General features: G+C 51.6%; 13 protein-coding genes across 13 annotated transcripts; 5 read left to right on the top strand and 8 right to left on the bottom strand.

The window, feature by feature from the left end:
• Positions 1–248: 248 nt before the first annotated feature.
• ASPVEDRAFT_33952 (uncharacterized protein) lies at positions 249–1,310 on the top strand (the record flags this gene model as incomplete). The annotated part of the gene is made up of 1 exon (XM_040810805.1): positions 249–1,310. One exon carries the CDS (start codon positions 249–251, stop codon positions 1,308–1,310), a length of 1,062 nt encoding a protein of 353 aa, XP_040673523.1.
• Positions 1,311–1,856: 546 nt separating this feature from the next.
• ASPVEDRAFT_65996 (cytochrome P450) lies at positions 1,857–3,822 on the top strand (the record flags this gene model as incomplete). Its single annotated transcript, XM_040815852.1, has 8 exons — positions 1,857–1,934; positions 1,996–2,254; positions 2,313–2,522; positions 2,582–2,608; positions 2,664–3,295; positions 3,342–3,395; positions 3,452–3,558; positions 3,611–3,822. 8 exons carry the CDS (start codon positions 1,857–1,859, stop codon positions 3,753–3,755), a joined length of 1,512 nt encoding a protein of 503 aa, XP_040673522.1. The 3' UTR covers positions 3,756–3,822.
• Positions 3,823–3,846: 24 nt separating this feature from the next.
• On the bottom strand, positions 3,847–5,142 carry ASPVEDRAFT_155537 (fumarylacetoacetate hydrolase family protein). The gene is made up of 4 exons (XM_040808468.1): positions 4,847–5,142; positions 4,647–4,783; positions 4,219–4,588; positions 3,847–4,165 (listed from the first exon to the last, which is right to left on the bottom strand). Exons 1-4 carry the CDS (start codon positions 5,118–5,120, stop codon positions 4,059–4,061), a joined length of 888 nt encoding a protein of 295 aa, XP_040673521.1. The 5' UTR covers positions 5,121–5,142; the 3' UTR covers positions 3,847–4,058.
• Positions 5,143–5,484: 342 nt separating this feature from the next.
• ASPVEDRAFT_46977 (putative C6 transcription factor) lies at positions 5,485–8,227 on the bottom strand. Its single transcript, XM_040813672.1, has 9 exons — positions 8,091–8,227; positions 7,935–8,035; positions 7,631–7,872; positions 7,073–7,576; positions 6,826–7,018; positions 6,622–6,771; positions 6,083–6,570; positions 5,815–6,024; positions 5,485–5,755 (listed from the first exon to the last, which is right to left on the bottom strand). The coding sequence occupies exons 1-9, from the start codon at positions 8,190–8,192 to the stop codon at positions 5,598–5,600; spliced, it is 2,148 nt and encodes a 715-aa protein (XP_040673520.1). The 5' UTR covers positions 8,193–8,227; the 3' UTR covers positions 5,485–5,597.
• A 125-nt stretch (positions 8,228–8,352) lies between these two features.
• On the bottom strand, positions 8,353–9,689 carry ASPVEDRAFT_155535 (cupin domain-containing protein; the record flags this gene model as incomplete). The annotated part of the gene is made up of 3 exons (XM_040808467.1): positions 9,208–9,689; positions 8,708–9,142; positions 8,353–8,657 (listed from the first exon to the last, which is right to left on the bottom strand). Exons 1-3 carry the CDS (start codon positions 9,455–9,457, stop codon positions 8,353–8,355), a joined length of 990 nt encoding a protein of 329 aa, XP_040673519.1. The 5' UTR covers positions 9,458–9,689.
• ASPVEDRAFT_88997 (putative salicylate hydroxylase) lies at positions 9,688–11,407 on the top strand (the record flags this gene model as incomplete). The annotated part of the gene is made up of 7 exons (XM_040818474.1): positions 9,688–9,723; positions 9,783–9,974; positions 10,026–10,380; positions 10,445–10,601; positions 10,663–10,818; positions 10,870–11,009; positions 11,064–11,407. 7 exons carry the CDS (start codon positions 9,688–9,690, stop codon positions 11,405–11,407), a joined length of 1,380 nt encoding a protein of 459 aa, XP_040673518.1.
• A 790-nt stretch (positions 11,408–12,197) lies between these two features.
• ASPVEDRAFT_57031 (HAD family hydrolase) lies at positions 12,198–12,959 on the top strand (the record flags this gene model as incomplete). Its single annotated transcript, XM_040815287.1, has 1 exon — positions 12,198–12,959. The coding sequence occupies one exon, from the start codon at positions 12,198–12,200 to the stop codon at positions 12,957–12,959; it is 762 nt and encodes a 253-aa protein (XP_040673517.1).
• A 142-nt stretch (positions 12,960–13,101) lies between these two features.
• On the bottom strand, positions 13,102–13,316 carry ASPVEDRAFT_88995 (uncharacterized protein; the record flags this gene model as incomplete). The annotated part of the gene is made up of 2 exons (XM_040818473.1): positions 13,102–13,152; positions 13,197–13,316. 2 exons carry the CDS (start codon positions 13,314–13,316, stop codon positions 13,102–13,104), a joined length of 171 nt encoding a protein of 56 aa, XP_040673516.1.
• A 769-nt stretch (positions 13,317–14,085) lies between these two features.
• ASPVEDRAFT_57030 (uncharacterized protein) lies at positions 14,086–16,614 on the bottom strand (the record flags this gene model as incomplete). Its single annotated transcript, XM_040815286.1, is given in 9 exon segments — positions 14,086–14,256; positions 14,366–14,942; positions 15,013–15,202; position 15,232; positions 15,281–15,403; positions 15,423–15,540; positions 15,647–15,812; positions 15,886–16,146; positions 16,605–16,614. 9 exon segments carry the CDS (start codon positions 16,612–16,614, stop codon positions 14,086–14,088), a joined length of 1,617 nt encoding a protein of 538 aa, XP_040673515.1.
• A 1,226-nt stretch (positions 16,615–17,840) lies between these two features.
• ASPVEDRAFT_877887 (uncharacterized protein) lies at positions 17,841–20,457 on the bottom strand (the record flags this gene model as incomplete). The annotated part of the gene is made up of 7 exons (XM_040818162.1): positions 17,841–18,826; positions 18,882–19,239; positions 19,288–19,291; positions 19,317–19,569; positions 19,629–19,942; positions 19,998–20,089; positions 20,168–20,457. 7 exons carry the CDS (start codon positions 20,455–20,457, stop codon positions 17,912–17,914), a joined length of 2,226 nt encoding a protein of 741 aa, XP_040673514.1. The 3' UTR covers positions 17,841–17,911.
• Positions 20,458–21,409: 952 nt separating this feature from the next.
• Positions 21,410–22,683, bottom strand: ASPVEDRAFT_57028 (SDR family NAD(P)-dependent oxidoreductase; the record flags this gene model as incomplete). Its single annotated transcript, XM_040815285.1, has 3 exons — positions 21,410–21,605; positions 21,663–22,197; positions 22,671–22,683. The coding sequence occupies 3 exons, from the start codon at positions 22,681–22,683 to the stop codon at positions 21,410–21,412; spliced, it is 744 nt and encodes a 247-aa protein (XP_040673513.1).
• On the bottom strand, positions 22,673–23,202 carry ASPVEDRAFT_88990 (uncharacterized protein; the record flags this gene model as incomplete). Its single annotated transcript, XM_040818472.1, has 2 exons — positions 22,673–22,957; positions 23,017–23,202. 2 exons carry the CDS (start codon positions 23,200–23,202, stop codon positions 22,673–22,675), a joined length of 471 nt encoding a protein of 156 aa, XP_040673512.1.
• Positions 23,203–23,924: 722 nt separating this feature from the next.
• On the top strand, positions 23,925–25,903 carry ASPVEDRAFT_155531 (uncharacterized protein; the record flags this gene model as incomplete). The annotated part of the gene is made up of 1 exon (XM_040808466.1): positions 23,925–25,903. The coding sequence occupies one exon, from the start codon at positions 23,925–23,927 to the stop codon at positions 25,623–25,625; it is 1,701 nt and encodes a 566-aa protein (XP_040673511.1). The 3' UTR covers positions 25,626–25,903.
• Between the last annotated feature and the right edge of the window lie 296 nt (positions 25,904–26,199).

Below are 26,199 nucleotides of genomic sequence, written 5' to 3'. Positions count from 1 at the left end.
TCCAGACATCGTCAAACTTGATCGAGCCATTGAGTCCAACCCCCGGAATCCGTTTCTCAAAAGTGCCGCTGAGTAAGCGGAAGGCTGCCTCTATCATGATGTATGAGGACTGTGGCCCTACGGGGAGAGACCGGAAATGCCACTGCTTGGCGATGTTTGGCCGGTATAAGTTCCCCCATCCCTCATTGTAACACTGATGGAATACCGCTACCTTCACAGAAGCTAGCTGTCAGTTATTGTTCCTCGTCATGACCATATCAGCCCCGCCGAAGCCTCGCAAATGGATCCAGCAGCGCATCGAGTCTCTACATCCAGATGTCGACTATGAAGAGATATGGCGCCTGACATCGAGCTACGGGCTTACGGGCTTTACCCAAAACCTCGTCTATGCGATAACCTTTCCCAATTTTATCGTCACTCAGCAGGGAGCCGAGGCTGTCTGGCGATCCGATGGCGGGAAGATACTCTGGAAAGCCACGCAGAGGGTGGAGCAAACGGCCAATAACAACGCCATCTGGTGGTGGTATGGTCCCAGTAATCCCATCACCAAGAAATCCGTCAGTCACATCAACAATGTTCATGCGTACTGGGCGCAAAGGTACCCGGGCAACTTCTCTGAGAACGATGACTACCTCTATACCTTGACATACAGCGCGGCCGCAATCCACCGTCTCATGGTCAAACTCGGGCTCCCTGGCTTCACTGACAAGCAGAAAGCGGCCGCGGTGAACTTCTGGAGGGAGCTAGGCACGCTCTTCATAGTCCCGGAGGGGGACAAGCGCATCCACAGCTTCCCTGGCAGCTGGGACGAGCTCATGGCGTACAATCTCGCCTTCGAGTCCAACATGAGAGTCGGGCCGGAACGTGCGAAGCTCATTGCAGAGGCGTGCTTCGACCAGTTCGCGTTCAGCTACTTCCCGCGGGGCCTCCGGTGGCTGGGTCGCAGGATCCCCATCGCTCTCTCACTGCCCACCACGCTCAGGGCATGCCAGATCGAGCCCGTCCATCCGGTCTTATATTTCCTCATCACCTTGATACTCGGTAGGGTGCTATGGCTAGTGGGCATGTTCGCGGCGGATCCCACAGAGTCCTACTGGGAACAGCAGGAAAAGATGACGGTCACGGAGAAGCGAGAGAAAATTGCTGCCCTTCGTAAGGAAGACGCCGAGTTTGCCCCGTGGTTTATTGCACGCCATAAAAGGGACATTCCGGGATGTCCGTTTCACAGTGCGCTGGGTCTAAACAAGAGTTCCGCCGGCTCTACCCTAAAGGATTTTGCTATCGAGAGGCACGATAAGAAGGCAGCATGAGCTACTGTGGCGGAATGGAATATTTTCTTACCATAAGCTTCGTTCTTGTATATTTAGTCGTTGCTACTTTGCTGCGGAAAGTTGTTTGAAACAAATACCTCAGAGTAATGATTGTAATGCAGTATGATTCTATACCTTCTCAAGAGCTGTGTGTAATATCCAGGGCTCAGAAATAAACGCATCAATGGCCTTCGTGGCGCCACAAAAGCACAACAGACCTTGCCCATACAAGCAGCCAGCTGTGGTCAGTAATAAGCTGGGGCCGATGCATCCCCGGGGGCGGATCAGTTCACTTCTGGCTGTCCGGGGAAAGGTCGGATGGTCCCTGTGCTTGACTCCGTCCCCGGTCATTGGCGGTGGCCGACTCCCACCGGTCCCAGGATATCTCCAGTGCATCCTGGTTGTTCCCACGATGGTGATTCATGCGGGGGTAACGACTGGCATCCGGCCTCTCCCCAACCCCATGTGCTGGCATCATATAATTCAAACCCCAAGAGCAAAAGCAAGCCAGTAACTACTTTATTGTTGATTTAGGTCAAGGCAATCATGGCTTCAAAGTTTCAGTACGATGCATCCTGGGCAGAAAACCGAGCCCTCGTAGCTGGCACTGTTATATTGTGCACGGTAATTCCATCCCATCCATCCTATTTGTGGAAGCTAAGCTTACCTTGCCCATGCGCCAAAGGCTCTCTCTTGGGTGATCTATTGTCTATTACTCTCGCCTCTACGCCGCTATCCTGGCCCGCTTCTTGCGAGGATATCACCCTTGTGGATAGTCCTGCAATGCCGCCGAGGCCGAAGATCGCAGGCCGTCAGTGACTTGCACCAGAGATACGGAGACTTTGTGCGGATTTCGCCCAACCACATCTCCATCGCGGATGCAACGGCCGTGCAACAGATCTACGGCCACAAGACGGGTTTCCTGAAGGGCCCGTTCTATGAAGATATGTTGTCCCTGTCCTGGCTGTATATAGAATTCCACTAACATCCGAATTGCTTCACCCTTTCACCAGGTCGAGCCTGTTCTTTTCAACACTAGGGACCCAAAGATCCATCAACGGAAAAAGAAGATTATGAGCCCGGCGTTTTCAGCAAGAGGGCTGCAGGACTTTGAGCCGCACATGAGCAGGGATATTCGGAAGCTGATTAACCTGATAAACGATCGACTACAGGCATCTGGGGACACGATCAGTCTAGACTTTAATGAATACTGTTCGTTACAGCTCTTTTCTTACTCAGAACGCACAGCGGATGACTTATTATTGCGATAGCCAATTTCCTCGCCTTTGACGCGATAGGTGTGTCCGTCACTACCATATCATATACATATAAAGCATGACACTAATGTCTCAGGCGAATTTGCATTCGGGGAATCCTTTGGCTTCCTGGATCGAGGAGAGGACTACCTGAATCTCATCGACGCCGTCGATGCCCGCGGCGAAGCCCTCAATGCGCTAGGCCACCTACCACGCGCCGTTAGGGAGTTCATCAAGAAATTCCCCCTGGACCCGTTCTGGTCGCAGGGAATGCGAGGCACGCAAGCTCTCGCCGCAATTGGGACAAAAGCGTACTTCAAGCGGCGGGACCAGGCCACCGGCACTTCGCGCAAGGACCTCCTCAGCCTGCTCTTCAACGCCAAGGACCCGGACATGGGCAACGCACTGGAGGAGAAGGAGATTATCGCCGAGTCGATCTCGTTCATTGTTGGGGGCAGCGACACGACTAGCACGAGCATGACCAACGTCGTGGATATTGTGTCTCGGGACGAGGCGATACAGCGCCGGCTGCAGGAGGAGCTGGATGCAGCCTTTCCGGGGCAAATGGCGGCGGACTGGGTTCCGGACTTCAAGACAATTGAGAACCTCCCCGTGCTCAACGCCGTTGTCCGAGAGACAATGCGGTTCCGGCCCACGAGCGCGACGGGACTTGAGCGGGTCACGCCGAAGGGGGGGAAGCTGGTGGCAGGGAGGTTTCTCCCAGAGGGAGTAAGTCACTCTGCCCAGGGCTTGAGATGCTGCTAACAGCTCAAAGACACTTGTCAGCGTCCCGACTCTCAGTGTCCACCATAATTCCCGTGAATTTCATGTCAGCATTGCCCGACCTTGCGGAAAACAAATTGCTGACCCGTATTTTTCCTTCAGGATGCCGACACTTTCAACTACGAGCGATGGCTTGCGGAGGACTCCGCAAAGCTACTCGAGTCGTTTGTGCCATTCTCCGTGGGCCCTCGTGCCTGTATCGGCCGAAAGTACGTTTACTCCAGTTTCGTAGATAATGCGACCACGCTAACACTGGGCCAGTTTTGCGTGGATGGAGATGTTCAAGACCCTGGCTGCGCTATTCAAGCTCTTCCACATCGCACGAGTCCCACTCGGTGACACACACCTTCGCGAGGGGTTCTTCGTAAAGACCAAGGAGTGCCATGTTACTCTGCATTGGCGGTAGAATCGATGTTAGAAACTCCTTGAGATGTATCCTAGCATAGTACACAGCATATGCAAGACAGAGAAACCCTTTTTGGATTTTTATTGCTGTTACTCGTAATCTATCCAGGCACGCAACGTGAAATACGCCTGTTATTCCAACTTCTAAAAGGCCTTGACTTATAATCATGGAATTGTCACCAGTTTCCTGGGCCAGAGTTTTCCTCCACTCCTTCACGACGCCTGAAAAGTCATATACATGCCAGGTCCATTACTAACAGGTCTATATATTGCATTTCTCGTCTGTTCCGGTACGCCATGCAATTCACGCAAAGACCACGCCGTTCCTCAACGTCCCAATCCTAGAGATCCAAACATCCATCTGCGTTCCAGGCACGAGGTACTTTGGCGGCTTCAAACCAGCGCCAACGCCTAACACGGGTTAATACGGCTCGAATCCAAAGATGAAGGGAAGCAACACTCACCCCCAGGCGTCCCCGTCATGATCACACTCCCCTTCTGCAACGTCGTGCCCTGCGACAGGTACGAGACCAGATACGCGCAGTCGAAGAGCAAATCCTCGACGCTCTCGTCTTGCCTCACATCGCTGTTGACCGTTGTGCGGAGGTGCAGTTGCTTCGGATCGGCTATCTCCGACGCAGCGACAAGGCATGGGCCTAATGGCGCGTAGGTGTCGAACCCCTTGGAGAACCCCCACTGTGGGACGACGCCGGCGAACGCGGGGTCGCGCTGCAGCTTGCGCGACGAGATGTCGTTTCCGACTGTGTATGCGGCGACGTAGGAGAGGGCTTCGGAAACGGGGATGTCCTTTGCGTCTTGGCCGAGGATCATGCACTACTAGCCTGTGAGCGAGGGTGGGTATGGGGAGGAGGGTAAAGCAGGGGGCACGTACGAGCTCGCCTTCATAATCCGCTTGATCATCCTGTGCAATCCTCGGAATCACCACCGGGGCGCCGTGGTCGTGGATCGTCGTATTGGGCTTGAAGAAGATGAAGGGGAATGGAGGCGGCTTGCGCCCGGCTTCGCGAACTAGTCCAGTTATCAAACGATTCTGCTGCGAATAGGCAAATAGAAATGAGGTCTGCAACGTACTGTGCTTCGCATAATTCAGCCCCACGCATCTTAGAATCGGAACATCGCCCTGAGCGAGCGGGCCCAGAACCGTCTTGACACCAACGACCTCGTCTGTAAGCTTCGTCTTGCCCGTCGTATCGTAGATGTCGTCTCCGGCGAGGACGCGCGCTTGCACTTTATCGGCCGCAGTGATGAATCCAATGTCGACGTCTGCGCCGACAAGTGGTTCGCCGCGGAGGATCCGGCCGTCTGTGCTTTGGAAGCGGATGAGGCGTTTCCAGGGGAGGGTCATGGTTAGAGTTAGTGAGTTGCTGGACAGATACTAGGTACGTGAGGTTTCTTGGATCGGAACGGGGCCATTTGTGATCCTTATAGAATGCGCCGCGCCGGGGAGAGAGCGGATACGCCAGCGGGTGGCATCCGGTGGCCCCCGGGCGTTTACTTCCTGAGATGCAGACAATGAGCCCTGGGGAACAAGGTTAATGCTCTGCCATATTACATTTTAAGCTGCGCTCCCCGTGGAAGTGGGGTTGGGGCTGAGGGGAATCCAACTGATGACCTCTACCTGTCAGACTAACGGCATTTTACCTTGAGCTGCCCTCTACGCAGACCGACTCAAACCCGCTTAGGCTATGTTGAGCGTTTCTAGGTTGTCTGTTCTCAATCACTTTCTATTCAGTCAGATGCAGTGCAACCAGTTTATATATCGTGGCTTGGACTTGCGCCGCTCGGCGAAAGGGACTAATACAGCTGTGCATGCGCCAGCAGTCTACGCAGCGGGCGGGTTAAGCGACGCAAACAAGTTCCCATCGAGCATAAACTCTCCAAACTCCACACCCAACGGGGAAATATCCAGGTCAGACGAGGGCGGGCACGGAAGGCCCAGAGATGAATCGCCCGATATCCCGGCGCTAAGCTCTTCAATACCTGTAGTTCTTGGTCAGAACTGGACTCCCAGTCTTGATAGACATGCAGCATCGACTTACTGTAGAGACCTGAGGTGCTTATGAGCCTTTCGAGGTAAACACGGCATCGAACCACCATGCGGTTCCCGCTATCGAGCTTGGATAGAGCGGCGGCTGCGCGGAAGGGATACTCTCTGATCTTATCTGCCACTGCGCCGACGATCTGGCCTGCCATTCCTCCCTCGCGGCAGACGATCAGTATACCGAGTATGACCAGTGCGGCATTGAACGCTTTTAGTGGTCAGTACAGATGATAAAAGCTGGACGAAGGTAAAAGCGGTGGCCATACTATAATAAAGCGAAAACCACCATGCGCCCAGAAGCTTATGCTGGTGGTCGGTGTGATGGACAATGTCGTGTATAAAATCAATGATCTGCATGGTGGAGTCCATTGAGATCTGAATACTGTTTAGTCCGAGCTGCTGTAGGAGCTGGAGCTGCTGTGGATCCGACTGCAACCGGCCACAGGAATCAATAAACCGCACAAGAACGGGCCGATGCAAGAGGACGCGGAAATTTGAGTATCGCAGTGTGAGTATAATCCGGAATCTGAGCGCCACAAGGTCAAACTCTGATGCAGTTGTATTTCGAAGATGGTGCATCTGATCGAGGCTGAGTAGCCGTACGGATTCAGGCAGCGCCCTTTCCCAGGAGAACAGATCCTGCTCGAGAGAAAACACGTGTGCAATTATTTCGCTGACACTTGATGGGGGGTCGCATCCTAGATTTTGGCCGTAGAGTAGATCAATGGCTTTTGCAATTTGGTTGTAGAGGGTTCTGTGGCTAGGTTAGGGCGGATCTGGAGATGTAGCAGCAACGGCCACGCACATGGTTGCATTATACAAGGATAGACTCAGAGAAGAGGTCTGCTCGTCGACCATTGGAGATGTGTCCACTAAAACATCCCCGGCGGGCAGTTCAAGTTTAACATAGCTGTTCGGAATGGCGGCCGGGCGACCAAATGTCATACACAGAGTTCTGGTATTACCAACCGTCAGCTAGTGTGTTCAGCTATCGGAACTGTCAATTTACCTGTCCAGCAGCACACAACCAAACCAAGTGCGAAGCCTTGTCTCCTTCTCAAGCCGGGAAAACGCCCCTGAAGCATCCTTAGAGTGGAGTCCAAGCTGCAGCGCCGCCTTAACCGCCAGACCATGCACAGTCCACGCTTGAACCGACTTTTGCGTTCCCTGCAGATACTGGCCCATGAGAAGTAGGTATTGGACTATATGGTCAGATAATATTACACGAGATGCATGGATCTAGGCGCAGAACTCACCAACCTCTAGTGTTGTCCCACGTAGAATCTCATCCCGGCACAGGCTGAGACTGCGCTGGTAGAATACATCGGACTCCGCGATGCGTGTACTGGCCGGGGCACCAGACGGACTGGCTGTGATTGTCACCATGGCTAGGATCATGTTCAACAGCCCCAGCCATGTCCGGCGCACGCGTTTAAAGTTGTCCCGTACCATCTCCTCGTACGTCTGGAGAAACGTGGGTGGATGTATATATGGGAACAACAGGCCAGTATTGGTAAAATACTGCTTGATCAGGCTGAGAGTCTCTGAAGCTGGTGGTAGTTTGAAGGTGTCCTTTCCACGCCGGTCAAATCGGAGACCATCAGTCCGTCCGGGAGGTGACGGGGGCCGAGAGGCACTGACGAAGCCGCCGTCGTACGTCGGGGTATCGGCAAGTAGCCCTGGAGCAGTTCCGTCGAGCGTGTTACAGTGCCCGATGGCTCTGCATAGGTGACGCGTAAAGGCAACATTCGACGAAGGACCTTGTGCGGTGAGCAAGAGAGAGAGAGAGACCGAAAGGGATGCACAGGCCTTACCAAAGAACCCAGAGTCTTCCTCATTCGCTAGGGTAATCGTGCCCATCGCATCCACAGAGTCCTCCGTGCCGGCGAGATCACGCAGTGGAGTGCGTTGGCGCGCATTGTGGTCAAACCCAGAAGAGATTGGCTCGGAACCAGTCCCATGAGAAACGCGAGAAGATAACCGGCTCAGATCATCCTTGACGGTCGATAGCGAGTTCTCCAACTGATACACCCGCGACTCAAGAGATTGCAAATAACTATGGCTGGTCAGCACTCTATGCGAACAGGACTGGGATGTGCCCGGGGCTTGACCACGTACTCCTTTTGCACGATGACATTCGTGGCGGTGGCCGGAGGTCTGTAGACACATTCAAAACCCAGCTCAACACACGAGGAACACTGAGGCCGAGTACTATCGCACTGTGAATATCAGCTTGATGGAGCCCTGTGGGGATGGGGATGCCGGTCAAGGTACCCGTGATTTCCGGAGCCTGCAGGAATCACAGGCGAGAGCAACCCTGCGACGCTTGATAGCTGGAGCTGGGCGGGGAGACTGCTCCCGGGCATGCGACTCCATGTGGTGAGCTTGGGCTGAAACGTCGTACGATGTCGCGATTCGGTATCTTGAAGAAGACTCCGTTGGCAGCGGGGTGTTGTCGGGAAGAGCGGGGAGAGACCGGAATTTACGTTGGCTGACTTATTCATTTCAAAGCATAATAACATAATTCTTTCATAAACTAATCTCTGACAAGCGACTCCACGTCCATCTCCTCGGAGCGGTAGAAGCCTAATGCCTCAATCATGGGCATGTCGTCAAAGCGATACAGGTAGACTGTCTCCCCCGCCGCAGCAAAATGCTGGTATCTGTACCAAGAAGGCACGCAGAACGTGTCACCCTTGACCCACTCGAAGGTCTGCTCTCCAACTACAGAATGGCCCTTTCCCGCAATGACATGGTACACTGCCGATGTGGTCTCACGACGCGCTGCAGAGGCGCAGCCGGCATTCAGCCTCTCTGCACAACCACCAAGGACGCGGCTCACTGCGAAAAGAAAATCAGATCCAAACTGAAAGAAACGCAGAAAAACATACCTTCTCGCTGCCCCGATCGCAGGTATCTCTTGACTGCCCAATCCCCCGGAAGCTCATCCAGCGAAGCTTTCATAACCTTCCACGGAAAGACCAACGGCGAGTTATCACTATCCAGGTCCTCGGCGGGATACCGCACCTCACTAAAATGCTGCACAAAGTGCACAGGGAAGTGCCGAAAGTTTGGAAGATCCAACCCATCCAACCAGATCATGGGCCCGGAGCCATCCTTGCCGTGGTCGTGGTAGTTCCACGTCGGGGTGAGGATCACATCGCCCTGTTGCATCCGAATGCGCCGGCCGTGCACCGCGGTAAACCCGCCGTTCCCTTCGATGATGAAGCGCATTGCAAAGGCCGTGTGTCTGTGTGCGGGGGCGGTCTCGTTGGGCATCACGAGCTGAAGACCGGCGTAGAGGGTGTCTGTTGTGTATGGCGCGTCTTATCAAGCCAAGCCAGTCAGTCAGTACACTCTCGTCAGCACCTGTTCTCGCCTGCGAACGTACCTCTGGTCGGATTAATGAGCATAAGTACCCGCCGTTCAGCTTGCTTCTCCGTGATAAGCTCGCCTGCCCGCAATAGACTCGGGCGGATGGACTGATACTTCCAGACAAAGGGCACCGCCGTTGGATTCGGCTCTGGGGGGTTCAGCCGAGCCATTTGCGTCCATAGAGGCAGCGTGTTGCTGCCCTCGAGACTCTTGAGCAGGAGCTCGGTCGAGTCACTGTTCTGTTGCTGCTCCTTGGTAGTTGCCATTCTGACCCGATCGCGATCATGTAGTTGATTCGATTCTAGGCAACGGCAGGTCCTGGTCTTTTATGTAGAATGGGCGCTCGTGCAACCAGGACCTCCCGGGGAGAGATCGGTTCAGCCGGAAGTGCCTCCGGGTCAACTCCAACCAGCGAATTGCCTGCAGTATAATAAGTTGAGTGCCTCGACTATTGCCTCTATTGCGAAACTAAATTGTCCCTGAAATCGCAATCATCATGCCTGACAACAATCCGGATCTGTCTTCGCTGCAGGTACGTTATCATCCCTTGACCCAGACCCTGCGTACGCCGCACGAACTGACTACCTACAGAGCACAACGTACCCCAGCAATTGCCTACAATTTCTAAAGCCATTTCGCACTGCAGATGGTGAGACTCGCAGTAACATTGCCTTGAAGATCATTGTCGTCGGAGCAGGACTCGGAGGGCTATCAACTGCCATCGCGCTCGCCACACAGGGCCACAAGGTGACAGTCTACGAACAAGCACCACAACTCGGAGAGGTACACTACACCAGACACCCTATTATATCAGAACAGCCTGACATTGGCTAGGTCGGCGCAGGAATCCAAATCCCCCCCAACTCCGCCCGCCTCCTGAATAAACTCGGCGTCGGTCCCTACCTCGCGAGATGCGCGACCGAGCCCGAGGGAATGACATTCCGTCGGTGGGAGAATGGGGATGCCATCGGATATACACGACTCATTCCGGGGTTCCGGGAGACGTTCGATGCGCCATACTATGTCATTCACCGGGCGGATTTCCATTCGGCACTCGTCCACCGCGCCCGCGATTTGGGGATTGAGATTAAGCTCGGATGTAAGGTTACGGGGTATGATTTGGAGGGGACAGAGATTCGGCTTGAGTCCGGGGAGTGTGCTGGTGCGGATCTTGTTGTCGCGGCGGATGGTGAGTTGTCTTGGAAGCATCCCCCTCTCGAGTCGTCGCTGTGAACTGACTTGATAACAAATAGGAATCAAGTCCCTCGCCCGGGCGCTACTTCAAGAGGGCGCAGACAAAGCAGTCGGGAAATTGGGATTTGCGGCGTACCGTGCAACAGTCGACGTTGGCGCTCTGAAAGCAGACCCAGACACCGCGTGGCTCCTCGAGAAGCCAGCGCTTAATATATGGTTTGTTGCAGCCAGAACCAGCAGACCTTACTCATGCTTAGTTTCTTGCTTACTGTTTCAGGATCGGTGACAAGCGCCATGTAATGACATACACAATCGGAGCCGGAAAATCCTTCAACATGGTTCTCTCGCATTGGGATCCCCGCGACCCAGCCACATGGGACCAGAGCACTGCGTTGGAAGATATGCGCCGCGAGTTTAGCGGATGGGATTCTCGGTATGTACTCTAAGGAATGACCCTTCCAAACTGACTCTATGCCGATTCCAGGTTAACGAAGATCATCGGCATGATCGAAAACACGATCAAGTGGCCTTTGGTTAGCACTCCCGCACTGACCAAATGGTTCGAGGGAAATGTTGTCGTTTTGGGTGATGCTGCGCATGCAATGCTGCCGTACATGTCACAGGGTAAGCGACAGCCTCCCCGGAGAAATCACTGCTCCAAAGCTAACGACCAAACAGGCGCCGCAATGGCAGTAGAAGACGGCGCCGCCCTAGCATGCGCCCTGAGCCACATATCATCTACGACCGAGATCCAGCACGCCCTCTTAATATTTGAAGAGGTCCGCGCAGAGCGCACGCGAATGATGCAGGACGCAAGTCTGCTAAATGGACAGCTGTGGCATTTCCCCGATGGCCCATTGCAGCAGGCGCGTGATGAAGCGATGAAGCCCGAGACACTGGGAATCCCGTTCTCGCATAGCCCGAACCAGTGGAGTGACCCGGCGACGCAGATGTGGGCGTATGGGTATGATGCGGAGAGGGCGATTGATGAGGCGTTTTGGCGGAAGAAGAACAGCGGCTGAGATGTCTGTTTTGTCTACTATCAGACCCAGCCATACTTATACTTGGCATTTCATTGAGGAAGCCTAATTATCTGGGACTAGGTTTAATCTCCACTTTGTGACTCTGAACAATTAGATTGGAAATATTCTTTCCCAACCTTTTTCAAGCCACCGCCAAACAGGCGGTTTTAGTATTGAACTACACGCTGGGTGTAGTTTAGAGGGCTCGACGGCAGAATAATTATCTCACGTGATCTATTGAAAGAAAGATTTTCTTGTGCTTACTTGCTCAGTGCGTGTTCCGGCGCTAAGCTGAGCGTGCCCGGAGCGGACACGGAGCAATGACTGTTATATTACATATTCGAAACAGGAAGTCGAACCGCTGGCGGGGAGGAACATCCGTATATAGACATAAAGAAAATCCCCTTTGGTGCCTCAATGACTGTCCCAATCCATGTTAGTCTGATACTCCCTGATACACCTGTAATGAATAACCCCAGAACGAACGCCGTGTCTCACTCTATAATGCCTGCGTTGCACAATGAGGACATCAACACTTCATTGTCTGTCTATTCACTTGCTCTTGCAGTCTCTGGCTTCTATAAGAAGTGTCAATCGGGCCGAGGTATCCTGATACTCATTAACAACCGTCCCACTGCACTACAGCAACCATCACATAACCAACATGTCCGTCACCGAACGCTTTTTCTCGTCCATCAGCTTGCTCGGCGGACATCTGGCTAAGCTCCTTGCCGCCGTTCTCCCCTCCATCAAGCCCACCCAGATCAGCCCGAAGCCAGTCCCACCCAAGATGATCATCTTCGACTTCGACGGCACTCTGATGCACACCATGGACGCCATCAAGGAAACCTGGGCACACGCCTTGCAAGCCCTCCTCCCCGACTTCGACCCCTCGGCCAGCGAGAAGGACCTCCAGCGCCTGATATCCTCCGGCGCCGCAGCCCGCGTGACGTTTGATACCCTCTGGCCAGCTCAACACCGCGACAAGCTAAACATCGAGGACTGCATAAAGGTCTTTCGCGAGATATACGTACAGCACGGGCTACCCCTCCAGAAGGCTTTCCCGCGTGCGAGGGAAGTCCTCCTGGCCATCGCGTCGCGCAACATCCCAATGGCCATCGTGAGCAACAAGGGCGTCGAGATGATCAAGACAACAATGAAACAGCACGGTTTGGACGGTATCATCCCGGATGAGTACATCATCGGCGATCCGCTCTACGGTGAGAAGAGGAAGCCGCATCCGGCATCCTATACGGAGCTCCTTGCGTCGAGGTTTCGGGCTAGGACTGGCGAGGACCTTCTGGCGGCCGAAGGCGATGTTATCATGGTTGGTGATACTATTTCTGATATCAAGTTCGCGAGGAACATTGGGGCCAGGGTATGTTGGTGCTCGTTTGGGGACGGAAACAAGGAGGAGTGTCCAGCGCTGGAGCCGGATTTCACGATTACGACTCTGGCTGATTTGATTGGAGTGATTGATGCGCTTTCTTATTCGGAGAATACTGGGAGTGTTGTTAAAGCTGTTTGTGCGTCGATCGAAACGGGGGCTTGAGCCATAACGCGTTTCGATACAGTAGCAATCATATAGAACAATGATTAATTTATCTACTACTGCCAATTCCATCTTGTAAGCACTATTCAATGGATTGCAGCTCTTCACTGGGCTGGATTATTTACTACACTCCATTGGCGTCCTAAGCAGGCAGCGGCGTCATTGGTAGTCCTAAACCTCCGATATTGATAGTCTATATAGTCAGTATGCGTCAACCATGTAGGCTTTCAAACTCACCTTAGTGACTTGGAACTCTTCCATGCCATACCGGCCGCCCTCTCGTCCGAATCCAGACTCCTTGATGCCTCCAAACGGGGCCGCCGGGTCAGACACGATGCCGGTATTGATTCCCGTCATGCCACGCAATAATGGGTTTTTATGATTAGCCCTTGTTGTCTGGTCAGTAAATAACAATCTAGTGATGGCCATGTATTGTTCAACATCTTCATCAAATTCTAAGCCGGCACTGAGTTATGCAATGCTCGTCGATCAATGCGAAACCATCAAACACGGTCCGGATCAGCGTCAAGCTCCAACACTTGGCCAGATCAAATCCCTGCAGGATCCAGCAGACCGAACCCCTCATTCCTTCCCACGGTCCGCCCCCCAAATCCCCAGCATATAGCTTTATAGCCGTCTTCCTTCGGGTTTCCAGCTTTCCATGGCGCCTCAACAGCATTCCCGTCTCAGCCAGCGTGCTGGGTTTGATCGGAACGGTATTCTGGTGCATCCAGCTCTGCCCGCAGATCTGGCCCAGTTGGCGGCGCAAATCCACCGACGGACTGCCGGCCCTGATGGTGCTGCTGTGGTCAGCATCCAGAATATAAAAATAGGCCTTCGCTCCAATACGTATTCGGCCAGGGATTTCTTGCCTAGGCACCAACAGAGAGGATATGCACCCTGATGTATTATGAGTCATATGCCATTGTGTAGATAAATCTTTATCGTCCTTATTATGCCTCTGCAGACGGACCTGTTTGTTCCCAGTATGAGGTGGGCGCCTCTAGCAAGCATTCATAGTATATAACAATGTTAATATTATTTCCTCCTAGCAAGCTACAAGTGAATAATAGGGACCGTGATCCGGCTTTGGCAATCCGGACCAATGTAGACATTGTGGCGACCCTTATTTCCGGTCTTGAAANCCCCCCCCCCCCCGGCAAGGAGCAAATTCGGCTAGGCACATATGATGTCCGGCAATCTTCAGAACCAATCTTTCACCAGCCTCAAATACAATTCCGGTCGGCCAGAGACCAATTTCCAACCTGACAATTTCGCCCGGAACAATGGGCTTCGCCTGATCATGCCGTGTGAATTGGCTAGTGTGGTTTTGACAGCTGCGTGTCTAGACTGTGGTGACTGGCACGAAGAATGCCTGTTGGTCCGAGGTATTTCACGCAGTTAACAATTTTTGCTTCGGATAGTTTCAATGAAATGTCTGTCAAGGGGATGTTTGTATTCTGCAACATCTTTCCTTTTGAGTCCAGTTTGCGGAGCTGAACAAAGACATCCATATCATGGTGTTCCAGGCAAGACATATACAGAATTGCCTTGGAATAGCCAATTAGGTAACTTCGTTGTTTAAAAGTATATTCAAAGCGAAGCCCCTCCCCATCTGCGTCCGCTTGCATTGCGAGAGAGTCGGATTGATAAGAAAAAGTCATTTCGTCAGAAGACGGGCGCTCATTGAGGCTCCTGTCGCCGGAGAGATAAAAGTATCTCAGAGCGTGTCCCAGGTATTGGCCAGTCACTGAATTCATGATATGATTCTGGCTCCTAGACAGGGTTAGAGAGAAGTGATTGGCAGCACCGGTATACGAAGAATCAGCCTTATTGAAAGCCAGCGTGGAAACCCTGACCCGCGGCGTTTGCTCCCAGCAGTTCTGATATCCCTTTGTGTATCGGTCAAAAAATTGCTGTAGTTCATCATTTACTTCCGATTTGTACAGGTCATGCCACTCGAACGTTGGGTGCACTCGCAACCTGATAGGAATTCTTGTTTAGCATCACCCCTAGGTGAAGGACCAGAACGATTCAGCAATTTGTGCCTTACCATTTATGCTGATGAGGTATCTCTTCAAACCCGCGGAAAGAGCCAATCGTGTGTAGTCCACTTGAGTAGCTAGACAACACGTATGCGGGGACTTCAATCTTCTCGATCTGTGCTCTCTTGTCCTCCCAGTACTCGTTCATCAACGGATAGCGATCAAGCATTCCCATCACGTCTTCTTTCCGGTTTCTGCCTATTGGCCGAATGCCATCAAGGGTTCACTCTTATTCTACTAGTAAATATAGGGGTCAGAATGGTTTTTCCTTCTTACAGAGCATGACTTCCCAAAAAGCCCCAAAAAGGGTGTATAAGGCACGCCACCTCGACAAAGGGTTTCCCGATAGAAATCGCAGAAGCCTTCCAAAGGCGTGATGCAGGCCAGGTGTGGTGGTCGCTCCGCTGCGATAAACCACTTGAGTCGCTGCTAGCCATGAATTGCCCACGAGGGCGACTTTCCCTGAGCACCAGGCCAACTCAGCAATATACTCCACAGCATCATACCCATCCTTCCCATCACTGGTCCCAAACCACCTGTGTGACAGATGTCATCAGATATGGTTCAAATGATGCCGTTGCATCTTACGAAGCATGGCCAGATGTCAAACTTCTTTTCCTTCGCCTTGTTTTTAGAACGTACCTGATGTCACCGGTCGAGTCAAAAAATCCTCGTATGTCTACATTAGCGACGGCATACCCTCTGGCCGTCCATTCGGCTGGATCCGGTGCCTCAAAGCTCTCATATCCAGATAATCTGCTTTGCGGGACGCCAACACGACCAGGGACCAAGTGTAGGGTTAAGAACCCTATTCCATCATTAGTCCAGGCAACGATTATTTGACCAGCTTGTCACAAAGTTGAAGGGAACAATAGTCAGGCCTTGTCCAGTTTTCCCATAGGGACTCCACGCCATGAGCACAGGGAGCTTCCCAGGGGCGTCTTTTGGACGGAAGATATCTGCGCGTAGCACCGCGCTATCACGCTGAGGAATCTTGACATCCCTATCAAGAATGGTATCCGCAACAAATGCTGCGTGCCCACCATCTTTTCGATGTCCTTTGCGAATGGTTACCGTCTCTGGCTTGCACCCCAGGTACTGAGCACCATGGGTATCCAACGAGCAAGGTGCTCGCTGCAGGACTTCAATGTCTCCGAGTTTGGTATACTATCCCTACGGCCAAAGCTGCCCTAGTAGTTCTCCGACCAGACGGTATTCTTTGTTATGCCACAAGTTTGGAGGATGCTGACAGTGTTAAGGACTTCTTCGCCGGATTTACAGGATCTGCTGTTTGAGACCGCAATCTTTGCATAATGCCGGGCTGTGTGACCATTACCTTTTGACCTCTTATTCTATAGCAAATTTAGAATTGCATATCAAACCAGTATGGATCTAGGAATGTGTCATCGTCAAATCTAAGGTACCCGAAAAGCTCCTCCGAGAATGGCATCCCAGTCCCGATTTCAGTAACCGCGGGCTGGCCGTCTACGTCGCACTGGGGCTGACTTGGTTCGCCCTCAGCGACGTTTGGTGGCTCACTAATGCTCTCTATCCGCCAGATATCAACACTTTCCTGGGTTTGAAGCTAGGGAGTTCTTACCGGATGTCATGTTGAGACATTTTGACCTGATAGTCAAAAGGCTTTGGGCACGTTGCTCAGCTGCAGTATTATAAAGTTTGAGATGATCGAAACAATCATAGCACTTTTGCCAAGCATCATCCAACGTTTGTTTGGTCACAGCATTTGCAATGGGCTGGGAGAGCTCGGCTAGAAAGATGATCGATCCGGCGGTAAACGTATCTGCGAGTGAATATCACGGTTAAAGCCCGTCTATGACTGAGGGGAGGTATTCTAACGTACAGAACAAGTTATAGGGCCACACACTGGCCAGGTTTGTGTTGCAAGTCTGGTGCACCAAGCAAACGAGGTCTACAGCTGCGAGGGTACAGTAAACCGAGCAATCCAGGCTGTATTTTGCATGGATTCCCGCATCGTTGCCTGCAGAAGTTTGTTTGCGGAGCATGTGAGAGAGGACGGGGCGATAAAGCAAAATCTTCAAGTAGGAATATCTGGAGTCATATATATGGTCAGCAGGCCAAGTAACAAGTACGGAGTAATACAAACCTTGCTTTGAGTAGGAGCCTTTCTCTCAGAAAGTTCTGAGTCGCGGTTTGCAGGTCCCAGTTCAGAACGCTTGGAGACAATTCTTGAAATTTTGTAAGTCAGCGTCGATTTCGATTATACCTTGGACATCTGGGCCATGTCTGGATCTCTCGTATCCAGCTCTTTCAGCGCCTATTGTCTCCGCATTATCGTAAGATGTGAACAGAATATCGCGAAGGATATCATGTAGCTTCAGTGTTTCCACAAACCATGAAACATGCGAATGGATACCAAGGGGCTGTTCGCAAGCGGGATTGTTTGCAGTCAGATACCGGTCGTCGATTGGCTCTGGTTTGGACATCACAGTGCTTGTCCTGCTGCAGCAAAGCCATGAAGTCCAGGACGAATATTCCCAGTGTATCGAAATTTTCTGGTATGCATTGGTGGATTCTGAAAGAGGATGCGGCCGCTTTGCTAGGACGGCCTGGATCCACAATTATCCTGTTCTTGGTATACACTGCGATATATAACTCGGTCCTATCAGGATATTACAGGTATATATTTTCCCAGGCCCCGATCCCTCGCAATTGAATCAAGATTTTACTAAGACTAACAGGCCAGGATGGATCATCCAAGCCCATTTCACCTCCACAGAGTCTCTTTTGCGATATCAGCAAAGGTCAACACCATTTTCACAAGGATTGTGCGAAGGTGTTTTCCAGCGAGATTGGTGCCTCGGTTAGAGCACTTCGTGCAGCCAGTTCCGCCATGTGCAATGCAAAGTTACTACTGTTAGTAGCAGATTAATCTTCACATGGCATATTCTGCAGGACTTCAGTGGTACGCGTCGCTATGTGAGCCTCTTTCTGCATGATTTCTGGAGTGGCGTAGGCAGACGGCCCATAGTTTTCAATGAATTCCTTGCCACCACAGATGCCCGTGAAAATATTTGGACATGCTTGGTCCAGGTCACTGATAACGGATTCCCACGCTGAAAACAACGATTCCCTAGCAGGCGTACTAGTGGCCACAAGGGTAGGCAGCGACTCACGTCTAAATTGCATAAACGAATATTGTTTGTTGCGGTCTGCGGTGTACTGACGTTCAGTATCATCAGCGGGTAGGCCCTCCCAATTTCGAAGCCGTGCTTGAGGTTTGGTGAAACTGACGTAGTTGTTGGGTATGGAGTTACTGCACGAGGATAACACGTTCTGCTCGTGTAGCTGGCTCAGACTCGAATGTCTCATCGGACACGCTTCCCACATTTCGGACTCCTTCGTTGGAGATCTCACTAACTTCTGCACAGGTGGGCTCCCTTCACAAGGCCCTGTAGTTGTTATGTGCTTCTGATAGCCCAGCGGAGCCAAGTAAGTGACCATCGCATTGAATTCCGCAGCAGCTCCAGGCGATTCTGTCTTTAGGAGTTTGACGATCATGAAAAGTAGCTCCTGAATTTGATTTACCGGCACACGATTGCTGAGAGGTCTCAGTCCAATATCCAGCCAGAGTAGACCAAACCCGCTTGATGATATAAGTTCTCTTCGGTTAATCGCAACCGGAAGACAAAGATCCCCATCGTCGACGAGTTGTATTGCCTGAACGATACATTTGCTGGAATCTGCAATGGCGGAGATAGACGGCAAGTATAAGGTCTTCAAATCCCCAAAACACAGGACAGGCCGATAGATGAGGGAACGAATAAAGTAATATACAATGGACTGCAAAACCTACAATCAGCAGAGGTCTCTTGTGGCTGGAAACCTGCAGACTTACCAGAGCGGGGGACCAGTTACACGTAGTGGTATTGGTTGGCTTCCCCTCAGAGAACACCACGCAAAGATTGGCAGGCAAGTTTTTAACCCATTTATCCAAGCTCTCTCCAATGGTGCAGACTTTTGCCAATTGGATGCTGTACCCTCCTTTGAAAGGATAGATGTCGTCTAGAACGCAGTTGAGAATCCTGGATGCGGCAAACAATGCGAGAGCACTGGAGATTCTCGTCGATTCACCCGGTAAAGTCGGTAGAAACCCAGTCTCGGTAACGTTCTGCTCATCAATATCTTTAGGATACTCAGTGCGAATGTCCTTCTCATGGAGCAAAACAGGAACGTTTGTCAAGACAGCACAGAACCTCATTCAGGTCAGGTACGACGTTGTTAGGGTTTATGAGGACTCGCACCTATCTAAAACGTACTGGCACCAAAACACCTTTTTTTCTTGTTTCTGCCAGAAGAGGATTTGATTCGAAGCCTTTCTGACTTTCATGGAGGTTCAGCTGGTGACAGAGACCAACAGCAAGTAATCGATAGTGTAGGAGAGTCGAATAGTCCCCCTTAGTCATACAATACACTTGGGCGAGCACGTAGCACTGTAAAGTTAAGATAGAAATATTACCTGAAAGTGATTGGAGGATAGGTAACCAGATTCCTTCAAACAAAACAGGGTCGCGAGAGCTTCGAGACTATTCAGGAAGTTAGTGTCCCGCTTAACACATGAGTTTAGAAACTAATGTAATCCTACGGTAACTGGAAGCGCGGCAATGGAAAATACTAGATATAATTGTGCGAGCTCGATCATATTCTCACGAAAGGACCCTGGATTCGACAAATACTTTTCATATATCCTGAGGATAGCGAGTCGATTCACAACTGGATAGAGAGGAGCCCATTGTTGGAAGAAAACAGTGAGAAGCTGATCAGTGACAAGGCGAGGGGTCGTTTGTGGGCCTGCGTGGGTACCAGAATGAGCGAGGGAAGGCGGACTTGCTGTCAGCTCTTCGATCGAAATCGCTAATGATACCTGTTTCTGGTCGACAAGCCTGATTTTGAAAGTCTCTGGATGAAATGCTGGTACTCATTCAGCTTCCAAGGTGTGGTGGGTAAACCATACCAGCAAAGCTACGAGAGCTCGAAATTCCAAAGCTTTCCGCCCTCATTGTATCACTGAATGCTCGTAGCTGTGGGATATAGATTGAAGCCATACTAGAGCATGGCCTGTTACGTTCAGCAGCTGAGAGAGGTAATGAGGAAAATAATGCACCTGGGGGGGGGGGGACAAACCTTTCATCCTTTCTGTGCAACAAACTCCTGAGTTCTTTGACTTCAGCCGCAAGGCACTTGACATGCTCCTCCAGCGACTTTGTATAGCCTCGAGGAAAGGCTCGCCGGCTGAGTTTGTCACTAGTCTTGCACTCGAAGCCGACAGCAGCGCATTGGGCACAGTAAGGGAGAGCACGATCGCAGCGAATCTTTTTGCTTCGGCATCGGTCACAGGCCTGAGCCATACCACTTCGTAGGCTACAGCCGACACTTTCAATCTGCGAGGGATACATTCGAGACTTGGTTGCCATGTGATATAGCTGGCCTGCACAACCTAGAAGGTGGGACTTTGATGATTCGAGCGATTCTGTTAAGACCTGGGAAGCTTAATATAGAAGAAAGGTGCAAAGGGACTGAGTGACTGGGAAGTGGATGGTACTGATCCGTAGGCAACGAAGGATGCAATGCACCAGGGAAATACAGAATGTTAATTGAACCCCAGGCGAGGATTGCAGAACACAAGAAGCTTGGTAGTAGAGAATCAGAAATAATGTTGGATATGTTAGTTTAATGACGCTCTAGACTGCTTGCCTTGAGGAATCAAGAGCTTCCCCAGACGAATACCCGGAGTATTGAATAATATGGAGTATATATTCCTTGCCTTGCTTGGCCTGCCAAAATTCTGCTTGGTATATTGGCATCAGCTGAATGTGGCTTTCACCCTGAGCGGCAATGAGTCAGCTTTGTGAATGTTGAGTTATAACTACTATGTTAGTCCTGATTAGGGATTAGTCTCTGCTTTTCCTGTTGATTTGTGAACACAGGTCGCGCAGTCTCTCTTTAGAGCTGGCGTGAACTATAGACCTTGCCAAAATCCACTCAAGCACATGGGTGGGTTTAACTAAAACCCTTCCACGCTTCATTTTCATCGGGGATCCACTTATTCCTCAAAGATAGTCCTGAAACTTGGCTACGTTTCCGTTGTGGGAGGGGGAATGCACACACTTTTGTCATGCCACCGTGAGTTATCACTTGGGACGAGAGAATTAGATAAGATTATCGATATCCACACGATATAAAGATATTAGAAACTTGTGGGGAGCCTAACCCGCGGCAAAATACTATGCTGGTTTAAAGCATAAAACCCTTAGTATAAGATGAAATTTTGAATTTGCTCCAAATATTACTCTGCCAGGCCCTAAAAAAGAAGCGAGTAACCGATTCGATGATAGGATTGAGGAGACATCAAAAACAGCACTATCCCTAGAACCCTCCGTCAATGTTATAAGTGCTACCTGTCACATACGATGAATCGTCACTCAGCAAAAAGCTAATGAGTGAAGCCACTTCCTCTGGTTTCCCTACTCGCCCAAGGGGAACCATTTTGTCGGGACTGATATCAGCCTTGGCCAACTCGTCGTTGCTTACGCTTGCTAGCTGTGGCGTATCAATTAACCCACTGTACAATTAGTCAGTAATGTTAACCAATATGACAGAGATGGAGGGAAAGGCTAACGGTAATACGACATTGACGCGAACGCCATCGCGGCCGGCCTCAATCGCTGCTGATTTGGACAGCCCTATAACCCCCCACTTGCTAGCACAGTAAGAGCCAGAATTTGGCACGCCACGAGTACCACCAACACTTGAAAAGTTGACAATAGACGATCCCGATTTCATGACTTGGAGCTGGGCCCGCAGGAGGTTCATGGTCCCAGTAAGATTGACGCGAATGACCTCATTCCAGTCCTCAGTAGGAATGTCTTTGACCAGTGTAAAGGTTTGATGAATGGCAGCGATATTCGCAGCCCCATCCAATCTGCCAAATTTCTTCACCGTTTCTTGGATCCACAAGTTGACTTGGCTTTCTTCAGCAATGTCAAGTACTGTCGCCATTGGCTCCGAACCAATTTTCCGAATTGCTTCAGCTGCCTCTACAAGAGGTCCCTCTCGGATGTCAGAGATAGAGAGGAATGCGCCACGTGCAGCAAGATGTTTGGCAGCGGCTAGGCCGATGCCGGAGCCACACCCTGTAAGTGCGATGACTTTGCCTGCAAGAGAAGTCATGGTCTTGGTTGGTACAGTAAATTGTGTCAGAATGGAAATGGTTTAGGAATCTTTAATAAAAGAAAAGTCTGCTCCAGTAAAATAGGTAAGGGAAGCACCGATTTTATATCATTTCAGTCCCTTCAACGGAGTCTTTAGTGGAAGCCACCATACGTGAGAAAAGTGCAGAAGCTCGGATCCCGGATATCCTCGTACTTCGGATGACGGATGTTTTCCTATCCATGAGGAGACTATGGTAACAGATGCCAAATACCTATTGATAACTCGGATGGACGTAAAACCCTAGAGGGCTAGCTAGTTCTCCCATCCGAGAAGATGTGGGGCACCATTATCAGAAAGGATTCTAGCTCTGGAGTGTTCTCAATGCGCTAGTTACCCCTGGATAGAAGAAAGTTAAATATAGTGGGTTCTTTCAACGATGACTATAGGCTATGAATATGAAACCAATAGTGCCTGCCGTTAAATGACATTGAGCCGTATCCTAATCATCAACGGGAGGAGTTGCCAACCAGCCAGGATGGACCGGGTTATGGGGAGGCACACGGCCAGATTCTTCTCCACGTTGCCGTTGGCGGCGAGGAAGTTGATGCGGTTGGATTCGCCCGGCCGAAAGGGTGTTGATGCGGTGGCGTGACCGGCGTGTAGTGTCTCGTCGATCTTTAGGGTGTACACGACGTCGATGTCGGTGGGCCCGGCAGGGTCATGCCAATGCACCGACTTGAAACCCCACTCATAGGACCTCTCCTGAATGTGAACGACCCAGTCACCCCACAAGGTCGAACCGGCCGGGAATACGCATGTACTCGGGGAAATGCTCGCCGGGGAGCGTCGTGCGTGTTAAGGGCTCCGGGTCGTCCTCGCCTCCGGAGCGTGGACCTTCCAGATTCCCAGGCCCAGCTTAAGTTGACAGGCATCGTGGCAAAGGCCCACACCTCCTCGATGACCTTTTTAATGACTTGCGTTGTTCTGCGGTGGTCATATTCCGCCATATTGTCATATTTGTGGATCCTGTGGTGGCACAACAAGCGACTATGATGGGGTTTGATATATTGTTCATGGGGAGTTGTGTGGAGTTAGAGAAGTCCGATTGTTATCTCCTTAGACGGTCGAATATATGGTCAACCCCCTCAACTGTACTACGGTTTATATCCATTGTGCTCGATGTAGTGGATGGAATCCAGAAAACATAAAGTTAGGCCATGGTACTGTGGAGGCGGAGATGATAGTGTGACATGCATTACTAGACGTAGATGTATGACCATCGAGCTATACGCACGTAGGGAACGCGGGAGTAATCATGGAAGGGAGAGGGAGAGTGGAATTGTGAGTCACGCCTTCCTTACCCTGTCGTCTCGTGAGTCTGATTTTGGTGAGTTTTTCAGAATATAATCCCTCCCTTTCCCCGATGCAAGTGTTGACTCAGTGCTCTCTGGTAGCCAATGCCAATATCCCAAATCCTGGCCCCGGGCGAGTGGAGGCCAACCCGGGAATGAGTAGCAGCAAACGGGCTCAATGATCTCCCCCCACAATCCCTTGAGAGCCTTTGATCTGGGGTATCTCGCGGTAGCGCGTTGTCCGCTGAAGCGTAGATGCCCTGATGTGTCGCTGAACTAGATATACATTTTTGCACTTGTTTAGCTGGGCAAGCAAATAAAAGCCATGAACTTTGACTTCCTTTCAAACCATACATTCTTTGGCAAAGCCCCACACAATGGCCGACGAAGGCAAGAATCACGTTGCCGTGGACGACGAGAGCCCGGTTAACACCACCGACGACCAGGAGTCCCCCTTTGATTGGGATATTGACATCTGGTTCAACCTAATTGCCTGCTGGGCTGCTCTTTTCACTTCCATCTGGACCCTCGTCGTGGGAAGCGGTATTATCGGCTTCATCACCACCTCCTTCCCAGAGGATGCAGGAATTTCCATCTGGATAGCGTCCTCCGTCACCATCGCCAACTGTGTCATCCAAGCCTTCCTGGGTGATCTATCCGACCACTTTGGCCGCAAGTGGCCCCTCTTGTTTGGTATGGCCATGATCTTTGCCGGCTCCCTAATTGCTAGTCGTGCCAGCAGCATGGGCATGGTCATCGCCGGGCAGTCACTCAATGGTGTTGGCTTGACCTGCGGGTTCCTGGCCATTCCGATGTCTGCCGAGATCGTCCCCAAGGATCAGCGTGGCCCTATTCTGGCTGCCAGCGGGCTCGTGTCCGGAGTAGGATATATCATCGCCCCAATAGTTGCCGGTGTGTTCATCAAGCACAATGTCGGCGGCCAAGGCGATGGGTGGAGGGTGGCGTTTTATCTTGAGGTCGGTCTGGCCTTCCTCAGCTTCGTGATAATCCTCTTTTGCTACCACCCGGCCAAGCGTCCAAACCCCGACAATCTGTCCTTCATGACACGCCTGTTCCGCATTGACTGGACTGGAGTATTCCTGGTGACCGCAGGCCTGACCCTGTTCCTTGTCGGCCTGGAGTCGGGAGACAACCCTACACCCTGGATTTCCGGTCGCGTCCTGGCCTGCATGGCTGTCGGAGGCGTCCTGATTATCTCCTTTGGCTTCTGGGAATGGCTGGGGACCAAGAATGGGATTGTGGCCCACAGTCTCTTCGGAAATGTCAACTACCCCATCTGTCTGGCGCTCAACTTTGTTGATGGTATTGTGCTGTTTGGAGGTCAAGCCTTCCTGCCCCAGGAGATTATCAACCTCTTCACCAGGGACGCGATCATGACTGGCGTGTACAATATCCCCTTCAACGCCATGACCATTGGTGGCGGGGTGATCGCCGCCATCGTGCTGGGCATTATGAAGGAGGCCAAGTGGTGCGTCGTGGTGTCGTTCGTGGTGCTCCTCGTCGGAAATTGCATCATGCTGGTCATGCACAAGGGTATCAACTTCGCCGCCTGGTTCTTCCCCACGGCCATGCTCGGAGCGGCCGTCGGCATCCAGAACGCCCTGTTGACCGTCGTGGTCAGCATCTGCACCCCGAATCATCTCATCGCCTCGGGCGTCAGTGTGACGGCCTCCTGCCGTGCCCTCGGCGGCAGTATTGGAACCGTCATTTTCAGCCAGATCTTCGCCGCCAAGCTCAAGCATTTCCTACCCGAGGACGTTGGCAAGGCTGTGGCAGAGGCTGGTCTACCCGTCAGCGCCATCCCCGAGTCCCTTCAGGCCCTGCTGGGCGGAAACCAGGACGCCCTGTCGCACATTCCCGGTGTGACTGAGGATGTCCTCGCGGCGGCCCAGGAGGCCCGGGCCCACGCCTACGCCCATGGCTTCAAATTTGTCTGGTACTCGCTGATTCCGTTCGCAGTTGTCGCGACCGGCCTCTCCATGTTCCTGCAGACCACGAAACCCTTCCTCACTCGCCAGGTTGCGGCCCCTGTTGAGCGGCGACACCGCCACCGCTAAGCGCGTCGATATTGGGAACATCCAGCTGATCTTGTTGATCGCTGCGTGTCCGGCGCATGTATTTCATTACGTGCAATTTTTTCTACGTTGGTGCGTTTGTTACATGACTGTATAATGGCCGTTTGATGAGTGATGAGAAACGACGACCGTTGTAAGATGTGGTGGGCTTTTCATTTTATTTCGTTCACATTCTCCACTCCTTAATGGGACTCTTCGGTATCTACGTACTGGAAACTGGATACCGTAGTAGCAAGAATATATCCGATTAGAACGATCATCCCGTCTGGTCTCATCCTGTGATGAAAAAAAAATTTCGTAGATTCGAGCTTGTCTCAAGATCGTCAACGTCAACAACAGCCAAGTCAGATCACCTATCACAATCATCGCATCGTCAATAAGATCATCATCATGACTGAAGGTAGGTCTAAATGGCAATGCGTCAACAGACCCACTTACAAAGTCTATCAGATGATTAATGTACCTAATTAGGGGAATTGAAGGGTCGGCAATGAGTCAACAAAGCTTGTCGAGACCACGTCTTGATAACGGTGCTAGTCCCGATGTAGGAAATCCA

This window comes from Aspergillus versicolor, assembly GCF_001890125.1.
Source record: "Aspergillus versicolor CBS 583.65 unplaced genomic scaffold ASPVEscaffold_14, whole genome shotgun sequence".
Classification (NCBI taxonomy): Eukaryota; Fungi; Ascomycota; class Eurotiomycetes; order Eurotiales; family Aspergillaceae; genus Aspergillus; species Aspergillus versicolor.
The sequence above is the reverse complement of the archived record's forward strand: the minus strand, read 5'-3'. Positions and strand labels throughout refer to the sequence as shown.